General features: G+C 53.2%; 2 protein-coding genes across 3 annotated transcripts in view; one reads left to right on the top strand and one right to left on the bottom strand.

Moving 5' to 3' along the window:
* Sytl3 (synaptotagmin-like 3) overlaps positions 1-11,426 on the top strand; it is a 54,894-nt gene extending 43,468 nt beyond the window's left edge. The window contains 6 exon segments of the mRNA XM_013024535.1: positions 2,049-2,151; positions 5,667-5,837; positions 6,962-7,067; positions 8,011-8,113; positions 9,152-9,357; positions 10,164-11,426. Coding sequence (XP_012879989.1) covers positions 2,049-2,151; positions 5,667-5,837; positions 6,962-7,067; positions 8,011-8,113; positions 9,152-9,357; positions 10,164-10,273 — 799 coding nt within the window. The 3' untranslated portion in view covers positions 10,274-11,426.
* The window catches only part of Ezr (ezrin), a 63,016-nt gene continuing 54,630 nt past the window's right edge, over positions 11,251-19,636 (bottom strand). For both annotated transcript variants that reach the window (XM_013024552.1, XM_013024553.1), the window contains 6 exons: positions 15,614-15,777; positions 15,186-15,316; positions 14,009-14,169; positions 13,551-13,643; positions 11,868-12,131; positions 11,251-11,787 (listed from right to left, as the gene is read on the bottom strand). In XM_013024552.1, coding sequence (XP_012880006.1) covers positions 11,623-11,787; positions 11,868-12,131; positions 13,551-13,643; positions 14,009-14,169; positions 15,186-15,316; positions 15,614-15,777 — 978 coding nt within the window. In that variant the 3' untranslated portion in view covers positions 11,251-11,622. The remainder of the gene's footprint in view (positions 11,788-11,867; positions 12,132-13,550; positions 13,644-14,008; positions 14,170-15,185; positions 15,317-15,613; positions 15,778-19,636) is intronic.

The following is a 19,636-nucleotide window of genomic DNA, read 5'->3' as shown; positions in this document are numbered from 1 at the left end:
TGAACTCTGGGCCTGGGCGCTGTCCCTCAGCTCTTCAGCTCAAGGCTAGTGCTCTACCACTTGAGCCACAGTGCCACTTCTGGCTTTTTTCTTTTTACTTATGTGGTGCTGAGGAATCGAACCCAGGGCCTCAGGCATGCAAAGCAATCGCTCTACCACTGAGCCACCTTCCCAGCCCTAAAGCACTTATTTTAAATAGATTTGAAAAAGTTCTTCATTGGCTATCCATCCCAGCTATTCCTTATTTTTGATCATTTATGATGACTTTTCTTATAGAGAATTTGACAGTAGCATATTTGTGAACATTCTTCTTTCCCACCCATCTCTGCTGGCCTTTTCCCCCAGAGTTAGACTATGTGCTGAGCACTGCAAGGCTCCGCCGTTAAAGCTTGCATTTCAAAAAAGGGAAAATGAACTAACACGACAGCCTCTCTGTGTGTCTATGGAACTCCAGTGCCGTCAGAAGGTGGTGAATACATTTTCTAGTTTCTCCTAAGAGAGTTCCCCCCTTTCCCCCCTTCCCCCTCCCCTCCCCCCCTCGACTGGGAGAATGGCTAAAGTTATGGAATATCTGCCTGTTAAGGGGAGGCCATGAGTTCAAAGCCCCAGTGCCACAAGTAAGCAAACAAACAGTTAGCTCCTTTCAAATCAGAACTGGCATTGAATATTCTGCATAGAGCTTTAAGGCAAGGACCTTTCTTTTTTCATTGCCAAGCTAAAGAGCAATGGTGGGTAAAGCAATAGGTTGTTGCTCGAATCAGCTTTCTTTGTTCCTAGACCCTTTTTCACTCATAGCTGACATTCTGCCACAACTCCAGTTCTATGTGGATACTTTTTTAAAAAAGCATAAATTAACTGAGCTGATATGAGATGAAATAGAAAACTTGAGTAGTCTCATACTATATTAGTCACTTAGCATGATCTAGCAGAGTTGAAAGGGCATGTACTGCTTGGGGGTGTAGCTTAGTGGTCACATACTTACACAGTATGTGCAAGGTCCTGAGTTCAAGTTCTCTGGCTCTGTACATTACATAACAAGCACACACCCTCTCATTTATGCCTGGAGAAACTCTTGCTCAGCTACAACTAGAATGTAGGATAGTCATCATAAGCAGAGTTGCTTGTAATTACAAAAACTTAACACCTAAAAGGCAAAAAGCAAAAAAAAAAAAAAAAGGCAAAAAGGGAAGATAATAAATTGTGATACTCGAGTAGCAGAATAATATACAGGATTATAAATCAATGAAGCTACCCACAGCATTGTAAATGACTTTCAGTATTATATTCAGGAAAAAAAGCAAGTAATAGAAGAACACATATGAATGATTTTATTTACATCAAAGTTCAAAAGTAAGAGGCTGTCAGATGTGATGGCTGACTCCTGTAATCTCAGCTACTTGGGAGAGGAGCTCAGGGAGGGTCACAGTTTAAGACCAGCCAGGGGAAAAATTTTGAGAGACCTCATCTCAACCAGTATAAGGCTTGGATGTGGTGCATGCCCCACCAGTTATGTGGCAAGCATAGACTGGAGGATCGTGGTGTGGCCTGGCCTAGCCAGAAATGTAAAACTATTATAGGGAAAGAGCGAGAAAAAACATAAAGCAAAAAAAAGATGAGGCTAAAGTGAAGGTCCTGAAACAAAACAGAACAGCAGCAAACTCAGGACCCTCTGAAGTCAGGAGGGGTCAATTCTGAGGCTCCCTGAGCTTTCCATTTCCTCATTCTTTTGGGGTGCTGGAGGGCAGTGATCAGTGGAGGAGGGAGAAGGGAGCTGGGTCCTTGGCCCGGCCGGCCATCCCGGCAGACTGAGGACTCTGTTCCCTCGTTTTCATCAAAGGGCAGGAGAGGCAGAAATATTCTGGAAGGTCACAAAGCCAACCTCTGGCAGAGCTGTGTGAAGCAGAAGCCGCCCACCAGCACAAGCATTGCTGGGCCCAGCAGGAAGCAGAGTGCTGAAAATGCTGATGCATGCATTCTGCCCCCTCAACTCTGTCTACCCCATACCCCATGCTGAGCTCTGAGTCTGTCCTCCTGCATCTGTCCCCTAGGTATGTGAAAACCTATCTACTGCCCGACAGATCTTCCCGGGGGAAACGCAAGACTGGAGTCCAAAAGAATACCACAGACCCAACCTTTGAGGAGACCTTGAAGGTACTTGCTGGGCACCTATTCCTGAGCTGAGTCCTCCCAACCCAGCTGGGCAAAGGGTCCGGGTTCAACAAGGCTCTTCCACATCCTGTAAGTGCAGACGCCTGTATGCTTCTCCACGGCTCTGCCTAGCAGCGGCTGGTGCCAGCAAATAGGCCTCTGTACAGGGACAGCGCAGGCTCCACTGGAGGAGAATGGCTTTTGAGAAATGGTTTCTGAGCAAATGGAAATGACAGAAATGAGCCTGGGCTGCCTCTGAGTCTCAGCCTAACACCCAGAAACAGCGTGGCTCAAGCGTTGGCTTGGCTTTTTGCAAGCAAGGATCAAATGACTAAGTATCTGAATCATGTCAGGTGGGAATCCCCAAAGATGAAACCACTGACTTTCAGTCTCAGTACAAGGGCTTATGGTTGCAGTACTGGAAAAACTCTAGTAATTTTTTTACGTGTGTGTGTGTGTGTGTGTGTGTGTGTGTGTGTGTGCGTGCGCGCGCATGCGTGCACTCTCGCGCCAGTCCTGGGGCTTGAACTCAAGGCCCTTACATTCTCGTTTGGGTTTTTTGTTCAAGGCTGGTGCTCTACTACTTGAGCCACAACTCCTCTTCCTGATATTGTTTTGGTTAATTATAGATAAGAGTCTTTAGGACTTTCCTGACTGGAATGGCTTTGAACCGTGATCCTCAGACCTCAGCCTCCTGAGTAGCTAGGATTATAGGTATGAGCCATTGGTAACTGGCTTAAAATTTCAAAAAATTGCCTTTAGTTGTACAAAGTGGTTTCAGCTTGTGCGTGCAGCGCATCTTGATCAGGGTCAGCGCTTTTGTCTTTTTCCCCATCTCTCCCACCTCTATTCGTCGCCTCGATGTACCTGGTTTCATTTTCACCTATGTACATTGAGCATTGCCTGCCCTTCCTCTCCCCATTCCTGTGCCCCGCTCCTCTTGACCTTTTCTCCCAACAACACGTGATCCTTCTTGGTTTTTGTGCTGTTAATTATGATTCTGCATATATTTTCATATGTTTATCATTTAGCTCTAACTTCCACATATGAAGGAAAACTTTTTTTTTTATTTTTATGAAGGACTTTTTCCCCCTGGTGTTCTTTGATGCTAAGAAATCTGACTAGGTTTAGGGCAGAGCCTAGGCCTTCTGCTCTGATTTGGGGTGGGGAGACTGGGCCTGGGCACAGAGCTGGCTGTGGGAACCCCAGCCAGACGTGAAGCCCAGCCCTGGGGGCCTCAGCCAGAACTGGGTATCCCACAAGCTCTGCCGTCTGCTGCTGGCAAGAAGAGAGGGCTTTGTTTGTCTTCCTTGGCAAGTAGGGGTGTCTGTGAACTGGCAGCCAGGGGCCATCTGGGCAGCTGGCACAGAGCCCAAGTTCATTAAATAATAATAGCCATTGTTTGTTTCCTGGGCCCCTGCTGTTGCCAAGGGCTGTCTGTATACTGAGGCAGGCATTGGAATCCTCCCTTACCGACCAGAGCTGGGGCTGCAGAGGCCTCACTGGAAGCCGCCCCCAGGAAGCCTCTGGGATTGTTTCTTTAAGTTATGAGCTCTGACTCAGCAGGTGTGGCTGGGGCCTGAGAGGCTCTGCTGCCTCTTTTGCACACGTCCATCCATGCTGCTGGCTGCTGCCGGGCCACACACAGGCAAGCCATCCTAGGCCAGTCACGTGGCTATTTGCCAAGCCACGTGCCCACTAGGAAAAAATTTAAAGCGATGTCACCTCACACATTTTAAGTTGCTACCTAAAATTACTCATCATACTTTTTTTGGGCTGGGGCTCAGCCAGCATTTTCATTCACGGCTGGTGCTCTGCTAGATGAGCCATACCTCCAGTTCCATCATTAAACATTTAATGAGGTATTTTTATGCTAGACAGAGGTTTCTAAAGGCTATTTTAGACAAACTTAATTATATAAATTTCTTTTTTGGTCGATCGTGAGGCTTGAACTCTGGGCCTGGGTGCTGTCCCTCAGCTCTTCAGCTCAAGGTGAGCACTCTACCACTTGAGCCACAGCGCCACTTTAGGCTTTTTCTGCCTATGTGGTGCTAAGGAATAGAACCCAAGGCCTCTTGCATGCAAGGCAAGCACCCTACCACTGAGCCACCTTCCCAGCCCTAATTATATAATTTTAAAAGTGTGTTTTTTAACCATATGCACATATTTCTGAGGAATTTTTTCCTTTGGTTTCTGTGGTTTGAAACCAGGGCTTTGCGCTTGGGAGGCCGATGCTCTAGCACTTGAACCACACCCCCAGCTATCTTATTTCAGTTGTACACAGAAGCTCAAGGAAATCACAATTAATTTTTTTATTGTTATAAAGGTGATGGACAGAGGGGCTACCGGTCCATAGGTCAGGTGATGAGTACGTTTCTTTTTGGACAATGACACCCCTTCCCTTGTTCTCATTCAGTTTTTCCCCTCCTATTCTCACCTATAAGTTGGAAGTTCACTTTCAATGTAGTGTTTAGTGAGGACCACGGCTGCATTTGTTCACCCACAATTGTTTTTGCCCGTGGGTTTCCTTCAGCCTGTTGGGAGTAGTTTGTAGTCCTAGAAAACTCTTGCAAGGAAGTTTGAAAGAATCATGGCTCTAGTCCAAATTCAGAGCCTCCCCACACAGGCCAGACTTGAACTGGATGGAAAAGATGGGGGTGAGGGAGCCAGTCGGTCATTTGAAAGCCTTGCACAAACCAGCCGTTCACATTTCCCCAGGCTTTGCCAGCTCAGGCATCAGGGAAGACTGGGAAATGATGAGCTATGACAGCAGTCTCCAGACAGGTTTGAGAAAAGTGAACAAGAAAGTTGAAGGTCACTAAATCGATCATCAAAAGTTTTCTGAGTGGGGCACTGTGGGCTCATGCCTGTAATCCTGGCTACTGTGGAAGCTGGGTGTGGGAGGATTGAGGTTGCAGGCAGCCTCAGGCAGAGAGGTCCTCAAGACTCTTACAGAATATCCAGGCTCCGGTGGCTCACGCTTGTAATCCTAGCTACTCAGGAGGCTGAGATCTGAAGATGGAGGTCCAAAACCAGCTTTGGAAGAAAAAGTCGGAGATTTTTGTCTGTAATTAACCACCAAAAAGCCAGGAGTGAGGGTGTGGCTCAAGTGGTAGAGTGCCAGCCTTGAGCAACAAGCTAAGGGACAGCGCTCAGTCTCTCAGTTCAAGCCCATGTACCAGCAGGACACACATAGATACAAACAAACCTTTTTATTTTTTTTTTAATCTAGCTTTTACTACTTTAGGATGGCGCTGGCTGGGGATGGTTTGGGCCAGGTGCAAGTTCAGATCTTAGGGCTTCCATCCTTGTACTGAGAAGTGGGTCCTGGTGAATTTGGGTAGAGGGCAGAGGGCACACCCTTTTCCTCCGCCCTCCCCGACTCCAGTCAGCTTGGCCATACCGGGCCAAGCTGCAGCCAGCTCTGGGGATGGGGTGGGGGTGGGAGGCGCTGCCCGTGTCAGCCCGGGGGGCGGGGCCAGAGGCCGCCACTCAGCACCTCCGCTCTGTTCCTGCAGTATCACATAGACCTTTCCCAGCTGGCCACCCGGAAGCTGCAGGTGTCCGTGTGGCACCTGGGCGCTCTGGCTCGGAGGGCATTCCTTGGCGAAGTGATTGTTCCTCTGGCCACGTGGGACTTTGAGGACAGCGCGACGCAAGCCTTCTGCTGGTATTCCCTCTGGGCCAAGGTGATGTCTGTGAGGCTAGCCTTCCTGTGAAAGTCACTCTCCCGCTTCTCATGGTTACCCTGAAGGCCAGGCTGCAACACCTCTGTGGGTGGCATCCGGTGTGGGCCTGGGCTTACACAGATCACCAGCAGGCTTGTCCGACGGGGCCTCCTCTAGAGAGCCTCCTAAGGCAAGCAGGCCGGAAGCAGAGTGTGCCAATCTCAACAGCGTCCCTCCCCGGGCCAGCTAAGAAATCAGGGCTCAACACTGACTGCGGCGTGGCGCACAGGCCCTGCGCCCCAGGGCTCTGACAGCAGAGGATTGTGGCACTGGCATTTGATTTCCAGATACGGAGGATGGCAGAGGCTGCATCTCAGTGGGCATCTCAGACCAGGCAGAAACGCTTCAGCGTGGACACAGGCCAGCCTGTGTGGCTCCTGAGGAACCAGGGCCCCTTGTGATCACCAAGAGCTGCTCCTTATGCTAGAGCCATGGGCCACTGTGCATGGATCCTTCTCAGCCTGCTGTGCCCATCCTGGGGCGAAAGATTAGCTGGATTTCAGGGTCATCTCTCCCTGGGCTCTTCTTTACGTGTGGGCAAAATGACTCATGACCAGAGAAGCTGCCTTGGGGTAGGGGGGTGGAGGCTCAGCAGGGGGTCAGGACAAGGTGCTGCCAGACACCCACAGCCAGGAGAGCTCAGTGTCCAGTCCTGGGCTGGGGCACAATCTGTGAGCTCTGTAGACTCCAGTGCTCACTGTGAACCTTGGCTCGAGTCCCTAATGACCTAGATGGAATGGCTGAGGTGGTGGTGGTGGGGGTGAGGGTGGGGAAGCCAGATCTTATTTACTGTTTTCAGATCTGTGCACAGCTTTCCTTAGGGCTGGCTTGCTCTCATCGGCCTGCTTCTTGGCCCCTGTCAGCGGTGGCTTGCAGGGGGTGGTGAGCATGCCGAGATAAGTCCAAGGACGGAGAAGGACCTGTGTCACACCATGCCCACCTCACCCCAGGCTCTGCAGGCCCGAGAGCTTTTGCAGGGGTAGTGCGGGGGGGGGGTATATGGACACGAGAGGTTCTCGGATGGCTTGGAGGTAGGGGTGAAGAGGGGCGGGATCCCGCCTCTGAAGTCCGCCTCTTTCCCACAGGGTGAGAAATGCGAAGACAATGTTCCTCAGAATAATGGAGAACTTGCTGTCCGGGCTAAATTGGTCCTTCCTGCGGGGTCTAGAAAGCCCCAAGAGGCTCAGGAAGGTAGGTGACCTCAGGCCGGCTGAGCACTTGTCTGGGTCATGGTTCGGTTCCCAAAGCCTGGCAGGCAGGCAGGCAGGCATAGAGGTGGGCACAGGTTTGTAGGACTTCCTAGCATTTCCTTCCCACCACCTGCAGATCCTGGGTGCCCCAGGAACTCACATGGTGATGGAGAAGCAGCCGGGAAAGGGGGTGGTGTATGTCCCCAAACCACTATGTGAGGGACCATGGCAGCCAAGGCCTTCACGCCCTTCACACACTGTAAAGACACTGGCTCCTAGACTCCCCCTGCCTTCCCTCAAGTGGCAGATTGGACAGCCAGAAGGGAAACGCCAGTGTGTGTCGCAGGGGGGGCATTGGCTTTTCACAAACCACCAGGGCTTCTCAAGCTACTGGATCTCAGGGCTCAGAGGGGACTAGCCGGCTGAGTGAGGAAGGACGGAGCCTCGAGCACGTAGACAGAGGCTTAGCTAATGTGACGCACATGAACCTGAGGACAGAGAGGGGAGACGGGGAGAGCTCACGGCTCCGCTGCATTGCTCAGTGACTTGCTACTGGCCAACAGAGGAAATTCTGCTTCTGATCTCACAGGCCACCAGCAGCCAGCACCTGTGGCCATGTCCATCTGTCCTTCTGTGGCAGCAGCCTGAGGTTCTTCATTTCCAGAACCATTGGTTTCAACCAGACTAAAGCTTCTACATCTTCCCTCCCTTGTGGGCTCCCAGCCCTCTCTGTAGCTCCTGCCTTCCTAGGGCTTTAGAAACCTCGACCCGGGTATCACGCTGACCACTTAGCAGGCAGTGCATGGGCAGGACCCATGTACCTCTTCCCCCTGCTCTTGGGGTGGAGGCCATACCATCACCCGGCAGAATGGCCGGCTTTGAGGAGCTGGTACTGCCCGCTCAAGGTATCATGCATTTGACGAAAGCTGTGTCTTTCCTTCCAGGGACAGATCAGCTGGCCCTTGATGGTCAACTCTGCTTGGTGGTTCTGGGAGCCAAGAATTTACCTGTGCGGTCAGATGGGACCTTAAACTCATTTGTTAAGGGGTAAGTGTTAGTAAAGGTAATACGGTTTACTGATTCTGTACTCCAGTCCCAGAACCTGTAGGAAATACCAGAAAGCACAGGGCATTTAAAATTTCATCTTACTGTAGCTCTCCTATGAAAATCCAGCATCCAAGAACTCACGGGATGTGAACATTACATTTAACCAGAAACTCAGATCGTGCCAGTTCTTATTTTATATCAATCATTTTTGAAATCAAGTATGAAAAAATAGTAGGCTCAAGTCAATATTTCCTCACTTAATTGGATAAACCACTCTGATGGCTCCACATTTTTTTTTTCCTTTTTTTTCGTCTGGTCCTGGGTCTTGAACTTAGTGCCTAGGTGCTGTCCCTGACCTTCTTTTGCTCTACCACTTTAAGCCACAGCTCCACTCCTGGCTTTTTGGGTAACTTAGTGGAGATAAGAATCTCACCCTTTCCTGTCCAGGCTGGCTTTGAACCTCCCTTCTCAGATCTCAGCCGCCTGTGTAGCTAGCGTTACAGGCGTAAGTCTGCAGCACCTGGCTCCACATTTCATTCTCAGATACTATAGCTTATGAGTGTGTTGGTTTCTCCAACGGAAAAGCAAGCACCAATAGTTGTACTGACGTGCAGACCGCCAGTCGCTGACAGAATGTCAAGTCATGGCCTACCTCATCCAGACAGAAGCCTGTGTCCTAACCTTGTTGTTTCTGTGTCAGGTCTTGGGAGAGTTGGGCTTTCAGAATGCATTTGCCTCAGGAGAAGGGAACAAAATGAGATCCCAAGTCTATAGATCCCCGGTCCCCGGGCAGTGCCCACCTCATGGGTTCTATCACCAATGGGTGGGAAGGAGAGACTGAGGATGCCAGCAGCCTTCATTGCTGACCTAAATTCAGGGAAATTCTGTGAGGGCCCGAGGCCAGACCTTGAGCTTTCCAGGCCGGCTTAGAGCGCTCACTTTGAGTCGGACGTGTCCACGCTGGGTCATGCGTCTTACTGGGGGGGAGGGGCTGCTTGCTGGACACTGAGCTCAGCGGTTCCTGTGTCTCTTCTTTAGCTGCCTCACTCTGCCGGACCAACAGAAACTGCGGCTGAGGTCTCCAGTGCTCAAGAAGCAGGCCTGCCCGCAGTGGAAGCACTCCTTTGTGTTCAGTGGCATAACCCTGGCTCAGCTGAGGCAGTCCAGCTTGGAGCTGACTGTCTGGGACCAGGCCCTGTTTGGGATGAGTGACCGCCTGCTGGGCAGAGCCAGACTGGGCTCAGGTACGTGCTTGTTGAGTCCCCAGTACTTATCCAGTAATGGGCCACAGCTTTGCTGTTCATTGCAGTCATGAGAAGAGAGAAAAATCAGTCTACAGTGGCAGTGACTTCATTAGCTTTGAAACTGCCTAAACTGCCCTAAATGGGAATCCCGAGATGCAGGTTTAACTCTGCAACAGAACGGTAATACAGCCAAGTATGTGGGCAATTTAAATCAGATTTACATCTGTTAAAGCAGTGAAAGTTTTAGGCCTTAAAGTGGGCAAGGCACAGAATCTACTTTTGTGGCTGGTGTCAACCATTAAGAGGATTATTTTCTGAAAGGAAAATACCTTACCCCAAACAAATGACAAATCAGAAAGGACTATTCAGTGTGGCTCACAGGGGGGTCTGCCGGGAGGGGGGTTTAGCCCTCTGCCTATGGGGAGACTCTGCGCCCCAGCAGCCAGCGGCTCCCACACTGCCACATCCCCCACACCTGTGCACAGGCCGCCGGCCTCCCACTGAGAATTACTAAACAAGACTGAAGTTTCTGGAAGGAAGCTTGACCAAGCACCCCCCCCTACAGAATCCCGTTGTGACCCCTCTGCCCACAGCCTTGGCCCTGGGTGCTGACCCCCCCCCCGCCCCCAGACCTCAGAAATGCCATGTACTTCCTATCAGCGGGGCTGTGGTGTGGTCACTCTTAGTCATCTGTGGCCAGCTTTATTATAAAGCTTCCAGTCAGAAGACTTTTCTTGGTCCTTGTGTTTAAAAGGGATGGGCTGCCCTCACCCCACCCCCACGCTCATTTGTCTCTAACATCACAGAGGCAGGTGCAGCTGACGACGCGGGCACGTGTTCTCAGTCAAAGCTCCGGTGGCAGAAAGTGCTTTCCAGCCCCAATTTATGGACAGACATGACCCTCACCCTGCACTGAGGCGAAGCTCCAGGCTGCCGTGCTGGGGTGCGCGCTGGTGGCACTGAGGGGCCACTGCTGGACAAGACCCCAGGAGCCTAAAACGCAGCCACACCACATCTGTATACGCAAGGACCAGAGCATCACACAGAGGAGACTTGGGTGGGTTACAGGGAAATGGTCAGATTTCAATAAATGTTCAGACTTGGGGGCCCTGCAGAGAACCCTTGGTAAGTCCTTGGCACCCCACCCCCACACAAGCAGACACCCTGGGCTGCAGTGCCTAGGAGAGCTTTTATTGTGTACACCTGCAGGCTGGCGTTTGCCCGCAGACTGGGAAGGCCGCACAGGGTAGCAGGGGGAAGGAGCCGGGCTCGGGAGAGCAGCCGTTTGATGGTCCTTCAGGCGTGTGGACGAATGGAAGCAGGTCAGAGTCCCTTCATGGCTGGAGTCGGAATCATCTAGCAACAGCATTTTTCGAACAAGCAGCTTAGGAATTGGACGCGTGTGGTTATATGTACAAAGAACAGTAAAAGAAAATTTGTACAGCTGTGATTTCAGCAGGCTGTGGCTTTCCGCTCTTACTCCAGAGCCAGTGCCATGGTCACATGTGTTTTTGTGTTTTTATTTTTTAATATGTAATTTTTATTCTGTAAAAGGTAACAAAATATACAGAACAAAACTTTCCCTTTTAAAAACTAATGTTACAAACCCTTATATATAAATACTATGTCCTAGAGCTGATCAGGAATGAGTTAGGTATAGAAGCCCAACGTTATATTCTATGAAGAAGACTAACATCGCAGTGTATCAGGAGTCCTGTACCGTTCGCTGTGAATGACCACTGCAGACTCGAACTGCTGCAGCGGATGCTGGAAGAAGGGAATCGTTGTGTGGAGGAGTGGTATAGGCTCAGATTTCCAAAATAACTTTCTCCCCTCCCCACAGAAACATGCAGATGGACCTTTCCTGGAAACCAAGAGCACAGGGGCTTGAGCTCGTCTCAGAACCAGAGGCAGTATGGCACAGAGAGAAGCCACGACGTGGTTTTCTTTAATGATACAGAAACTTGGGTCACATGGACCAACAGAGGTGACTCAGAATTTTACAGGCAACTTAATTCCATTTGCCCTGCTCCAAGTAGAGAACAGGCAGGGATTCAATAACTCAAAAACAAAAACAAAAACCCCAATGAAAACATAAGACAAATCAGGCCTCTTTGGCACTATGATACAAGTGGGGGAAAGCAAGCCGGGGACTTCACGGGCTCCTGGCCCTGAGCACTTCCCCTGGAGGGCCCCGGGACACACGGAGGGGTTTCTAGATTGAATTACGCTAAAGCCTGGGGCCTCAGGCTCAGGCCCCGGCCGTTACATGGCCTCGAACTCGTCGATGCGCTGCTTGGTGTTGCCCTGCCGGATCTGCCGCAGGGTCTTGTACTTGTCCCGGCCCTGCCGCATGTTCTCGTTGTGGATGAGGTCGTTGTGGGTCCTCTTGTTCTCATCTCTGGCCTGGGACAGCTCGTTGCTCAGGGTCTGTGGGTGGGAAGCAGCCAGGGTCAGGGACGTGGGGGCTGGGGGGGCCGGGGCCGGGGGGACCGGGTTGCCTCGCTCACCAGCAGCTGCCGCTGCACGCGCTCGTTCTTTTCGGCCTCGGTGATGCGCTTCTCCTCGTTGCGGTCATCGAGGATGCCCTCGCTGGACAGCTCGGCGCTGTAGCCGGTAGACTCGGCACCCTCCTCCTGCAGGTTCTCCTGCACGTGGTAACTGGCGGGGTAGCTCACCGGCTCGTAGGCCGGGGGCGGCGGCGGCGGCGGCGCGGTCATCACCAGGTGCAGCTCCTCCTTGGTCTTCACCAAGTCGTCCTGGGCTTCTTTGGCCTTTGGGGAGCAAATGACACAACAGGCGAGCTCCTCCCCACAGCTCTTACATGGTGGGAGAGGGGTAGACACTTACGAGATGGGGTCCCCTCGGAGGAGCAAGGGGTTCAGAAGCAACTCGGAGGGAGTCCCACAGGCTGAGCTCCCCCCTCCCGCCCACGGCACATGGCAAACACATGGCAGAGATTGGACATCTCTTCGGGTGGCCTGTCCCCCTCTCATCTGCATAGAATCCTGATATACGCTAATAATGGGAGAGCTGGGTGTTATGGCTGATGTCTGTAATCTCAGCTACTCGGGAGGTGGACATTTGTGCCCTGCTGGGCAAAAAGTTAACAAGACTGGATCTCAACAAAGAAGCTGGGTGTGGCGAGACACCAGTGCGCCCCGCTACGTGGGAGGTTATAGGTCGGAGGACTGGGGTCCAAGGCTGGACTGTGGAAAAGCACGAGACTTTATCCATCTTATAAAACAAAATAAAAACAGAAGCCCAAAGGGGGTAGGCGTGTGGCCCAACTCGGTCCTGCCTAGCAAGAAAGGAACCCAGTCCTCCACTATGAGCACCCACAGAGGCACAGGAGCACTGGGTGTGGCCTCCTCTCTCCTTGAGCGACTGCACTTCAGGCACCTCCTCATCTGTTGCCGCGAGTCTGTCCTGCAGCCACCCAGGGCACAGGCCCATCCCACCACCCCCGCCAGCACTATGGAGAGAGCTGCGCATCACCTGCTTATCACAGGCTGGTGAGCTGGAATGGGGCCTGGGAAATGTGGTGGAAGACAATGAAGGAGCAGCACTAGGCAGGGACCCCAGAGATAGAGGACACAGGCAGTAGGGAGTGTGGGGGAGGGCTTATGGGGTCCATGATGTGACCTGCTGCTTCCCTGCCGTCCTGCAGGGCAGGCAGGACCACAGGCGAGGGAACATGCTGACTACAGCTACAGCTGATCACATCTGCCTGGGGCCGCACACATGGTCTTTTGTTCACAGGGTGGGCTCTCGAGCTGGAGACAGCTCTGTTTTGCAGTAAAGAGACAGGGCTCAGAAGTGTGCCCCTTTCCCACACTGTTCAAACCAGGCCCAGCCTGGCACCCGTCTGGAGTCGTGCAAGGTCCTGTGTAGCAAATTCCAACTGCCAGGTCTTACTTCAGCCACCTCAACCCTGCTACGGGGGCACACAGGACACTGGATGTAGAACAAGTTTCCGATCCTGGCCCAACGCTCAGGTGGTGGGAAGGAATAAGCAGGTCTTTGTTGGGCTGCTAATCCCAGGCAAGAGTACAAGGCTGGCCTATTCCTCGGCGATTTCTACTGCGCGAGGTCAGCTGGCATCAGGAAGGGCTGTGAAGCCCCCAGCCCGCGCGGAGGGGCAGTCCCAGCGGTGCCCTCGGACCTGGGGCCTCCGCGAGGCGCACACTCACCCGGTGCTGCCATTCCTCCACCTCGTCCTCCTTGCGCCTCCGCGCCTCCTCCAGGAGTGCGATCTTGGCGGTGTACTCCGCCAGTTCTGCGGCCTGGGAAGAAAAGACAAAGCAAAATGTGTTTTCTAGAATGCTTGAGGCAGTCTATTTGTGAATGAGAATTCTCCAGTGTCTGCCAACGGCCTTCCTGTGGCGAGCTGTGGCCAGCCCCTCCTCCCCCACTGAGGGCCATCGGGTTCCATCGGGGCCGCCCGCGGTCACCGAGGGTTGTTGGACACCTGTGGCCACCTCGGACGGGCTGTGGACGAGGCCCCAGCCCCTTGCCCTGCAGCTGCCGTTGCCTGCAGCAGATCCGCTTTCAGGGGCAGAGGAAGCCATGGCAAGGCAGGTGTCGCCTCTTCCATCCCCAGAGTCAGTCTCTCCATAATTCAGCGTCTTGAAACCCAGGCTATCCTCACCAGCTGCTCCTGGCTCTTTATCTGATCCTGCGCCTGTCTCTCCAACTCCTCCTTGGCACGCAGTGCAGCAACGCGGTCGGCCTCCAGCCGCTCCGCATCCTCCTGCGCTCGCTTCCTCTCCTCCTCCAGCTGCAGGGCTCTCTCGATCTGGTCCGAGAGTTCTGTGCAGAAGCGGGGGCCAGAGTGAACGGTTCAAGCCCGGGCCAGGGACTCACAGTCCTGGCTTTCCATCCCCACCCCAGGGGAGGCAGGAGAACCACAATCGCTGGACCATGAGCCTCCCCTCGGGAGTCCTTGTGCTTCCATGACAACTTCCTCAAGATGGCTAGAAACTGCTGCGTGGAACTGGTCAGACATCCCTTCACCAGCCAGGTCTGACCTTGGCTCCCATACCACCGGGGCACTGCTAGAACACAGGCCTTGCCAGGCTCTTCCCAGGCTCTAGCAGACAGCAATCTAGCTACAATGAGAGCCCCTCAAGGGCAGGCTGATCACATGACCCGGACTGGCTGGAGGAACAGCTGGGTTGTGGGCAGCTGTCGATGGGCAGTGAGGTCTGGCCAGGGAGTTGAGTCAAGCTGACTGGAGACACAGCTCAGCTGCTCCCTGCGGACAGACGACAGGTTGACAACTCCCCCTTGCTAAATCTTAATGTTCTCATTGGGATAATGGTGGTACTTTGGCACTTATTTAAAAAGGTGGGAAAATTACAAATAATCTGCATAGAAGTAAATAAAGGGCAGAATTACTTTGTGTGTGTGTGCGCACACCAATACTGGGACTTGAACTCAGCTGTCCCTTAGCTTTTCTGCCCAAGGCCAGTGTACTACCACTTGAGCCACAGCTCCACTTCCTGCTCTTACTTGGATTCATTGGGGATTAAGTCTCACAGACTTTCCTGCTCAGGCTGGCTTTGAACTGAGATCCTCAGATCTCAACCCTCTGAGTGGCTAGGATTCCTGGTGCCAAACTCAAGAATTATTTTTGAACCCAAATCATTGATCATTTCCTCTTATTGTTTCTCTGTTCTATGCCTCTGTTTTGGGGTGCTGTGTTAAACAGACACATGCACTCTGGAAGGAACACTCTCCCTGGCTGCCGGCCTGCCTGACCTTTGGTGGGGCAGAAATGCCAAGCCCACAGCAACCCCACGGTGTGGCGACAGTCAGTTCCTGACCTTTCTCGGCTTTCTTGGTCTTCTGCTCATAGTCCTGCAGCCGCAGCATCAGCTCCTCCTTCTCCCGCAGCATCTGCTCCTTCTCCCTTTCCACAGTTTCTCTCCTCTTCTTCTCCGTTTCCAGCTGTTGCCTGGTACAGAGAGGAGACCGAGGCACAGGGAGGTTAGGCTTGGGCAGGTGCAGTGGGCATTTCCCGTGGGGGCTGCCGGCGTGCCGTGTCTCAGTCATGCTGGGAGCTGCGTGGTGTTCCGGGGTGGCCTCTGCCAGACACGGCCCAGGCTCAGAGCAACACCCTAAGAACACTGATGCCCCGGGTCTGGAGGCCTGGTGAGAGGCCCATCCGACCGGGAACAGCACAGTTACGTCAGGGCACCTCAGGGCACTGCTGGGCACAGCAGGCCGTGGCACCCCGCACCAGGCCACTCACCGTTCCAGCTGCTTCTGGTGCTTCTCCTCCCGCGCCTGCGCCTTCATCTGCTGCACCTCGATGGTGTCCGGCTTCCGGCGGCGCATGTACAGCTCGTGGTTCCCCATGCACAGCTGCAGGATTCGCTTGTTGATCCTCAGGCGGGGCGCATAGAACACGAAGTCCTGCCAAAGAGAACTCGACGCCTCAGACCCAGCCTCCTTCCCCAGGCTATACATCCCCAGGTTCTACTAGACCTTTCTAAAAGGACACATGGCAGGGGCCAGGGGCGGGAAACACCCCTTCTCGTGAGCTGGAGTTCTGGGAGATGCAGAGGGAGTGTGTCTGGTGTGCAGGGCGCAGGGGCCAGCATGCACATGCCTGCGTGTGGCCTGTGAGTGGCAGGGTGTGCCAGCCTGGCGGGTCGTGTAAGCTCCTCGTGTTACACACACTGAATCACAGACCCTGGCTCTTCTGAGAGCCCATCAATCCGCCTTGGGAAACCCAGGGCATGTTTGTCCTCTCCAGCCAGGGTCCCTGCCCTCCACACCCATTCTGGCATGGACTACTTAGCTTCTCCTCCGCTAGAACCTTCCCCTCCTGGCGATGAGCACAGGGCCAGATCACCACCTTGACCCTGACTGCTCCGGATTCCTGAGCCCAGCTCATGTCTTGGCCTTGCAGCACCAGGTGCTGACCATGTGTGCGTCTGAGCGGACCCTCTCCTACCCGCCAGCGCCCTTCTCCTGCGAGTATCCTTGTCCAAGGACCGCAGCCCTGCCCCTGCCTGCTCTCCCAGGCCAAGGTGGCGGCTACTGTGTGCACACATGTCACCACACCACCGTCTTCTGTTGTCTCATTCCATGAGAGCAGGTAAAGCTTTACCTTTCTGAGCCCAAACCAACACCCACTATTTGTGGGTGCTGGGCGGCAGCGATGACCGCTGCTGTGCCCGAGCTCCAGGCTCTGAAGCCTCTCGCCCCATGGCCCGGCCTCTGTGTCAGTCACCACACAGCGGTGACATCACCTAGGACCCGAATGGGGGCCGAGACAACAAGGCAGGCTGGCTCACATGCCGAGTGGCCCCTCATGGACCTGATACCAGAAGAGGCTTTCCTCCTGAGAGGCGGAACGCAGTTCTCAGGGACCCCGTGGCCTGCGTTTAGGGCAAGGGTTATAGACCATCGGGCTCCCGGCACCTTGTCCTTGCCACAGTTCACGTAAGGGACAGGACGACTGGCGTGTGGAAATGCCCTTTACACATGAGCCTCCTCCTGATTGTGGCGGCGCCCCAGTGTGTGCAGATCCTGACCGTGTGCGCAAAGCCGCAGCCTCCCACCCCACTGCAGTGTCAGTCAGAGGCCTCCAGAGCACAGCCCGCTCAACCAGTCAGGCGACACGCCCCGGGGAGCCTGTGAAGCTCCCCAGTCTTTCATCAGTTCCAGAAGCCCGGGGTGGGAGGCCGAGGCCAAGGCTGGAACCCCTGAACTTCCTGGGTGGGGCTCCCCTCTGGATTCACACACTGGTTATTAAGTCATCAGGTTTCCCAGGGAGGAGTCTGCAGAGCTGGGAGAAAAAGGAATTTTTATTACCCACCTATCTCTTATTACACAAGAGAAAATAAGCTTGTATTACGGCTTCAGAGGCACACGGCCCAATGAGGTTCCACTCTGACGCACAGGGATTTGCAAAGAAATGTTGGGTAGAACAAAAAAATCAATCAGAAAGGGCCAAGGGTTGGAAGTGCAGGCCAGCCTGAGCATCTTCCTACCTCTGCCTGGAGACACATCCCTATACACTACCAGAAAGCAGCAGAGAACGGCGAACGGCTGCTGAGCAGTGGAAGGGGGCAGTGGAGATATGGCTTCCACTGCCTTTGGAAGGGGCCGCTTTCTAACTTCACGTTAAAAATCAAAACTGACAAAGAGGCTGGGAGCTGGTGGCTCACGCTTGGAATCGCAGCCACTAAGAAGGCGGAGATCTGACCACTGCAGTCCAAAGCCAGCCTGCTCAGGAGGATCTTTGAGACTCCTATCTCCAATCAGCCAGCACAAAGCCAAAAGTGGAGCTCTGGCTCAAGCGGTCAGGGACAGCACTCAGGCCTGAGTTCAAGCCCCAGGGAAGGCACAAAATGAAAGAAAAAGAAAACACTTCACAAAAATGTCTTAGTCCAAATTCCCAAACTATGCAAAGCCACAATATGAAGAGACCGGGCACAGGCAGCATTTCCACACTGGCGGGCAACCTGTGTCTTAAACACGCAAACCAGGGAAGGTCCAGAGAAAGTAAGCCATGACCCTTACCGTCTGATAGAAGTCTTAGCATGACTTCCAGAAGCTCCCCACAGGGCCTGTCTCCACTGTCTAGGCAGGGATCCCCGAGATGGGCCTGGAGAAGGCTGCTCTGAAGGAAGTAGCTGGGTGGAAGGCTGGCCAAAACCTTCTAACACGCCACAAGTGATTGCGCGGGCCACTGCTTCAGAATGTTCGGAAGGCCAGGGTGGCTGCCTCAGCCTTCACAGGTCACCCGGGCAGGCTGTGACGGCCGCGGGACTGGAGGTGAACAAACGGCCCCAGCTGGGTACTGGTGGCTTGCACCTGTAATCCTAGTTACTCAGGAGGCTGAGATCTGAGGATTGTGGTTTAAAGCCAGCCCGGGCTGTGAGAGTCTTTAATAAATCACTAGAAAAATGGAAGCGGTGCTGTGGCTCAAGTGGTAGAGCACTCGCCTTGAGCTGAAGAGCTGAGGGACAGCGCCCAGGCCCAGAGTTCAAGACCCACGATCGACCAAAAAAAAAAGGCCCCAAACTGCTGTGTGACTGAACAGAGAAGCTGACTTTCAAAGGAGCATCCTGGCTCCACTAGGGCAGATTCTGTGAGTTTTCTGCAGAAGACACCCGGACACCTGGTGCTTTCCACGAGGCTGCACCAGATAAAGTATCTCCCACCCCTCCCTTGCCCCCTCCACCACCAGGTTCTCCTTTTTATCTTTTACATAAAAGTTTAAGCTTGCCAGGAGCTGGTGGCTCACACCTGTAATCCTAGTTACAGGAGGCTGAGACTTGAGGATCCTGGTTCAAAACCAGCCTGAGCAGGGAAGTCTCTAAGACTCTTATCTCTTAACTACCAAAATTGAAGCCAGAAGGTGTGGTGGAGGTGTGGCCCAAGTGTTAGAGCACCAGTCCAGAGTGAAACAGCTAAGGGACAGCGCCCAGATCTTGAGTTCAAGGTCCAGTACCAGCAGACACTCGCGCACACACACGCACAGTTTCTGCTTCCAGGGAAAGCGGAGGGGGGGGGGGCAGGCAGAGCCACTGGCAGCCCTGGTGTGGTGTGGAGAGTGCCAGTTGCCTTCCGCTGCCCCCACACAGATGCTGTGTCACGTGAGGGCTCCTGACTGACCGGAGCGAACCCATCACCCACTTCTTCCCATCTCCTCAACCGCGTAGCTTGCTTTACTGTTTATCCTACCAGCCTGGTGAGAGACACCACCAGGAAGCTTCCTATCTGCCTGGCTTTCATTCGGTGCCTACACTGGAATGTACACTCGTGCCTGTCTGTGCCCCGTGTGCATCCTCACTGTCAGGCGCCAGGAGGCAGCTGGCAGTGGCCCGTGCTCTTCTACGTTTCCCACAGGCCTGCTGCAGGACACAGCAACTGTCATCGCCCGTCTGGAATTTGTAATTAAGTATTCTTAGCAGGTCAGAAGCTAAAGCTTTACACACCAGCACACACACACACACACACACACACACACACTCCAGCCAGAAAGATTTATATTCTCTATCGGCTAAATTTCCAGAAACTAAAGTTAGTACACACACACACACACACACTCCAGCCAGAAAGATTTATATTCTCTATTGGCTAAATTTCCAGAAACTATAGTACACACACACACACACACACACACACACTCCAGCCACACACACACACACACACAGACACAGACACACACACACAGACACACACACTCCAGCCAGAAAGATTTATATTCTCTATTGGCTAAATTTCCAGAAACTAAAGTTAGTACACACACACACAC

Source organism: Dipodomys ordii, unplaced genomic scaffold (assembly GCF_000151885.1).
Source record: "Dipodomys ordii isolate 6190 unplaced genomic scaffold, Dord_2.0 Scaffold77, whole genome shotgun sequence".
In the NCBI taxonomy this organism is placed as follows: domain Eukaryota; kingdom Metazoa; phylum Chordata; class Mammalia; order Rodentia; family Heteromyidae; genus Dipodomys; species Dipodomys ordii.
This window is presented reverse-complemented; position numbering and strand designations above follow the sequence as displayed.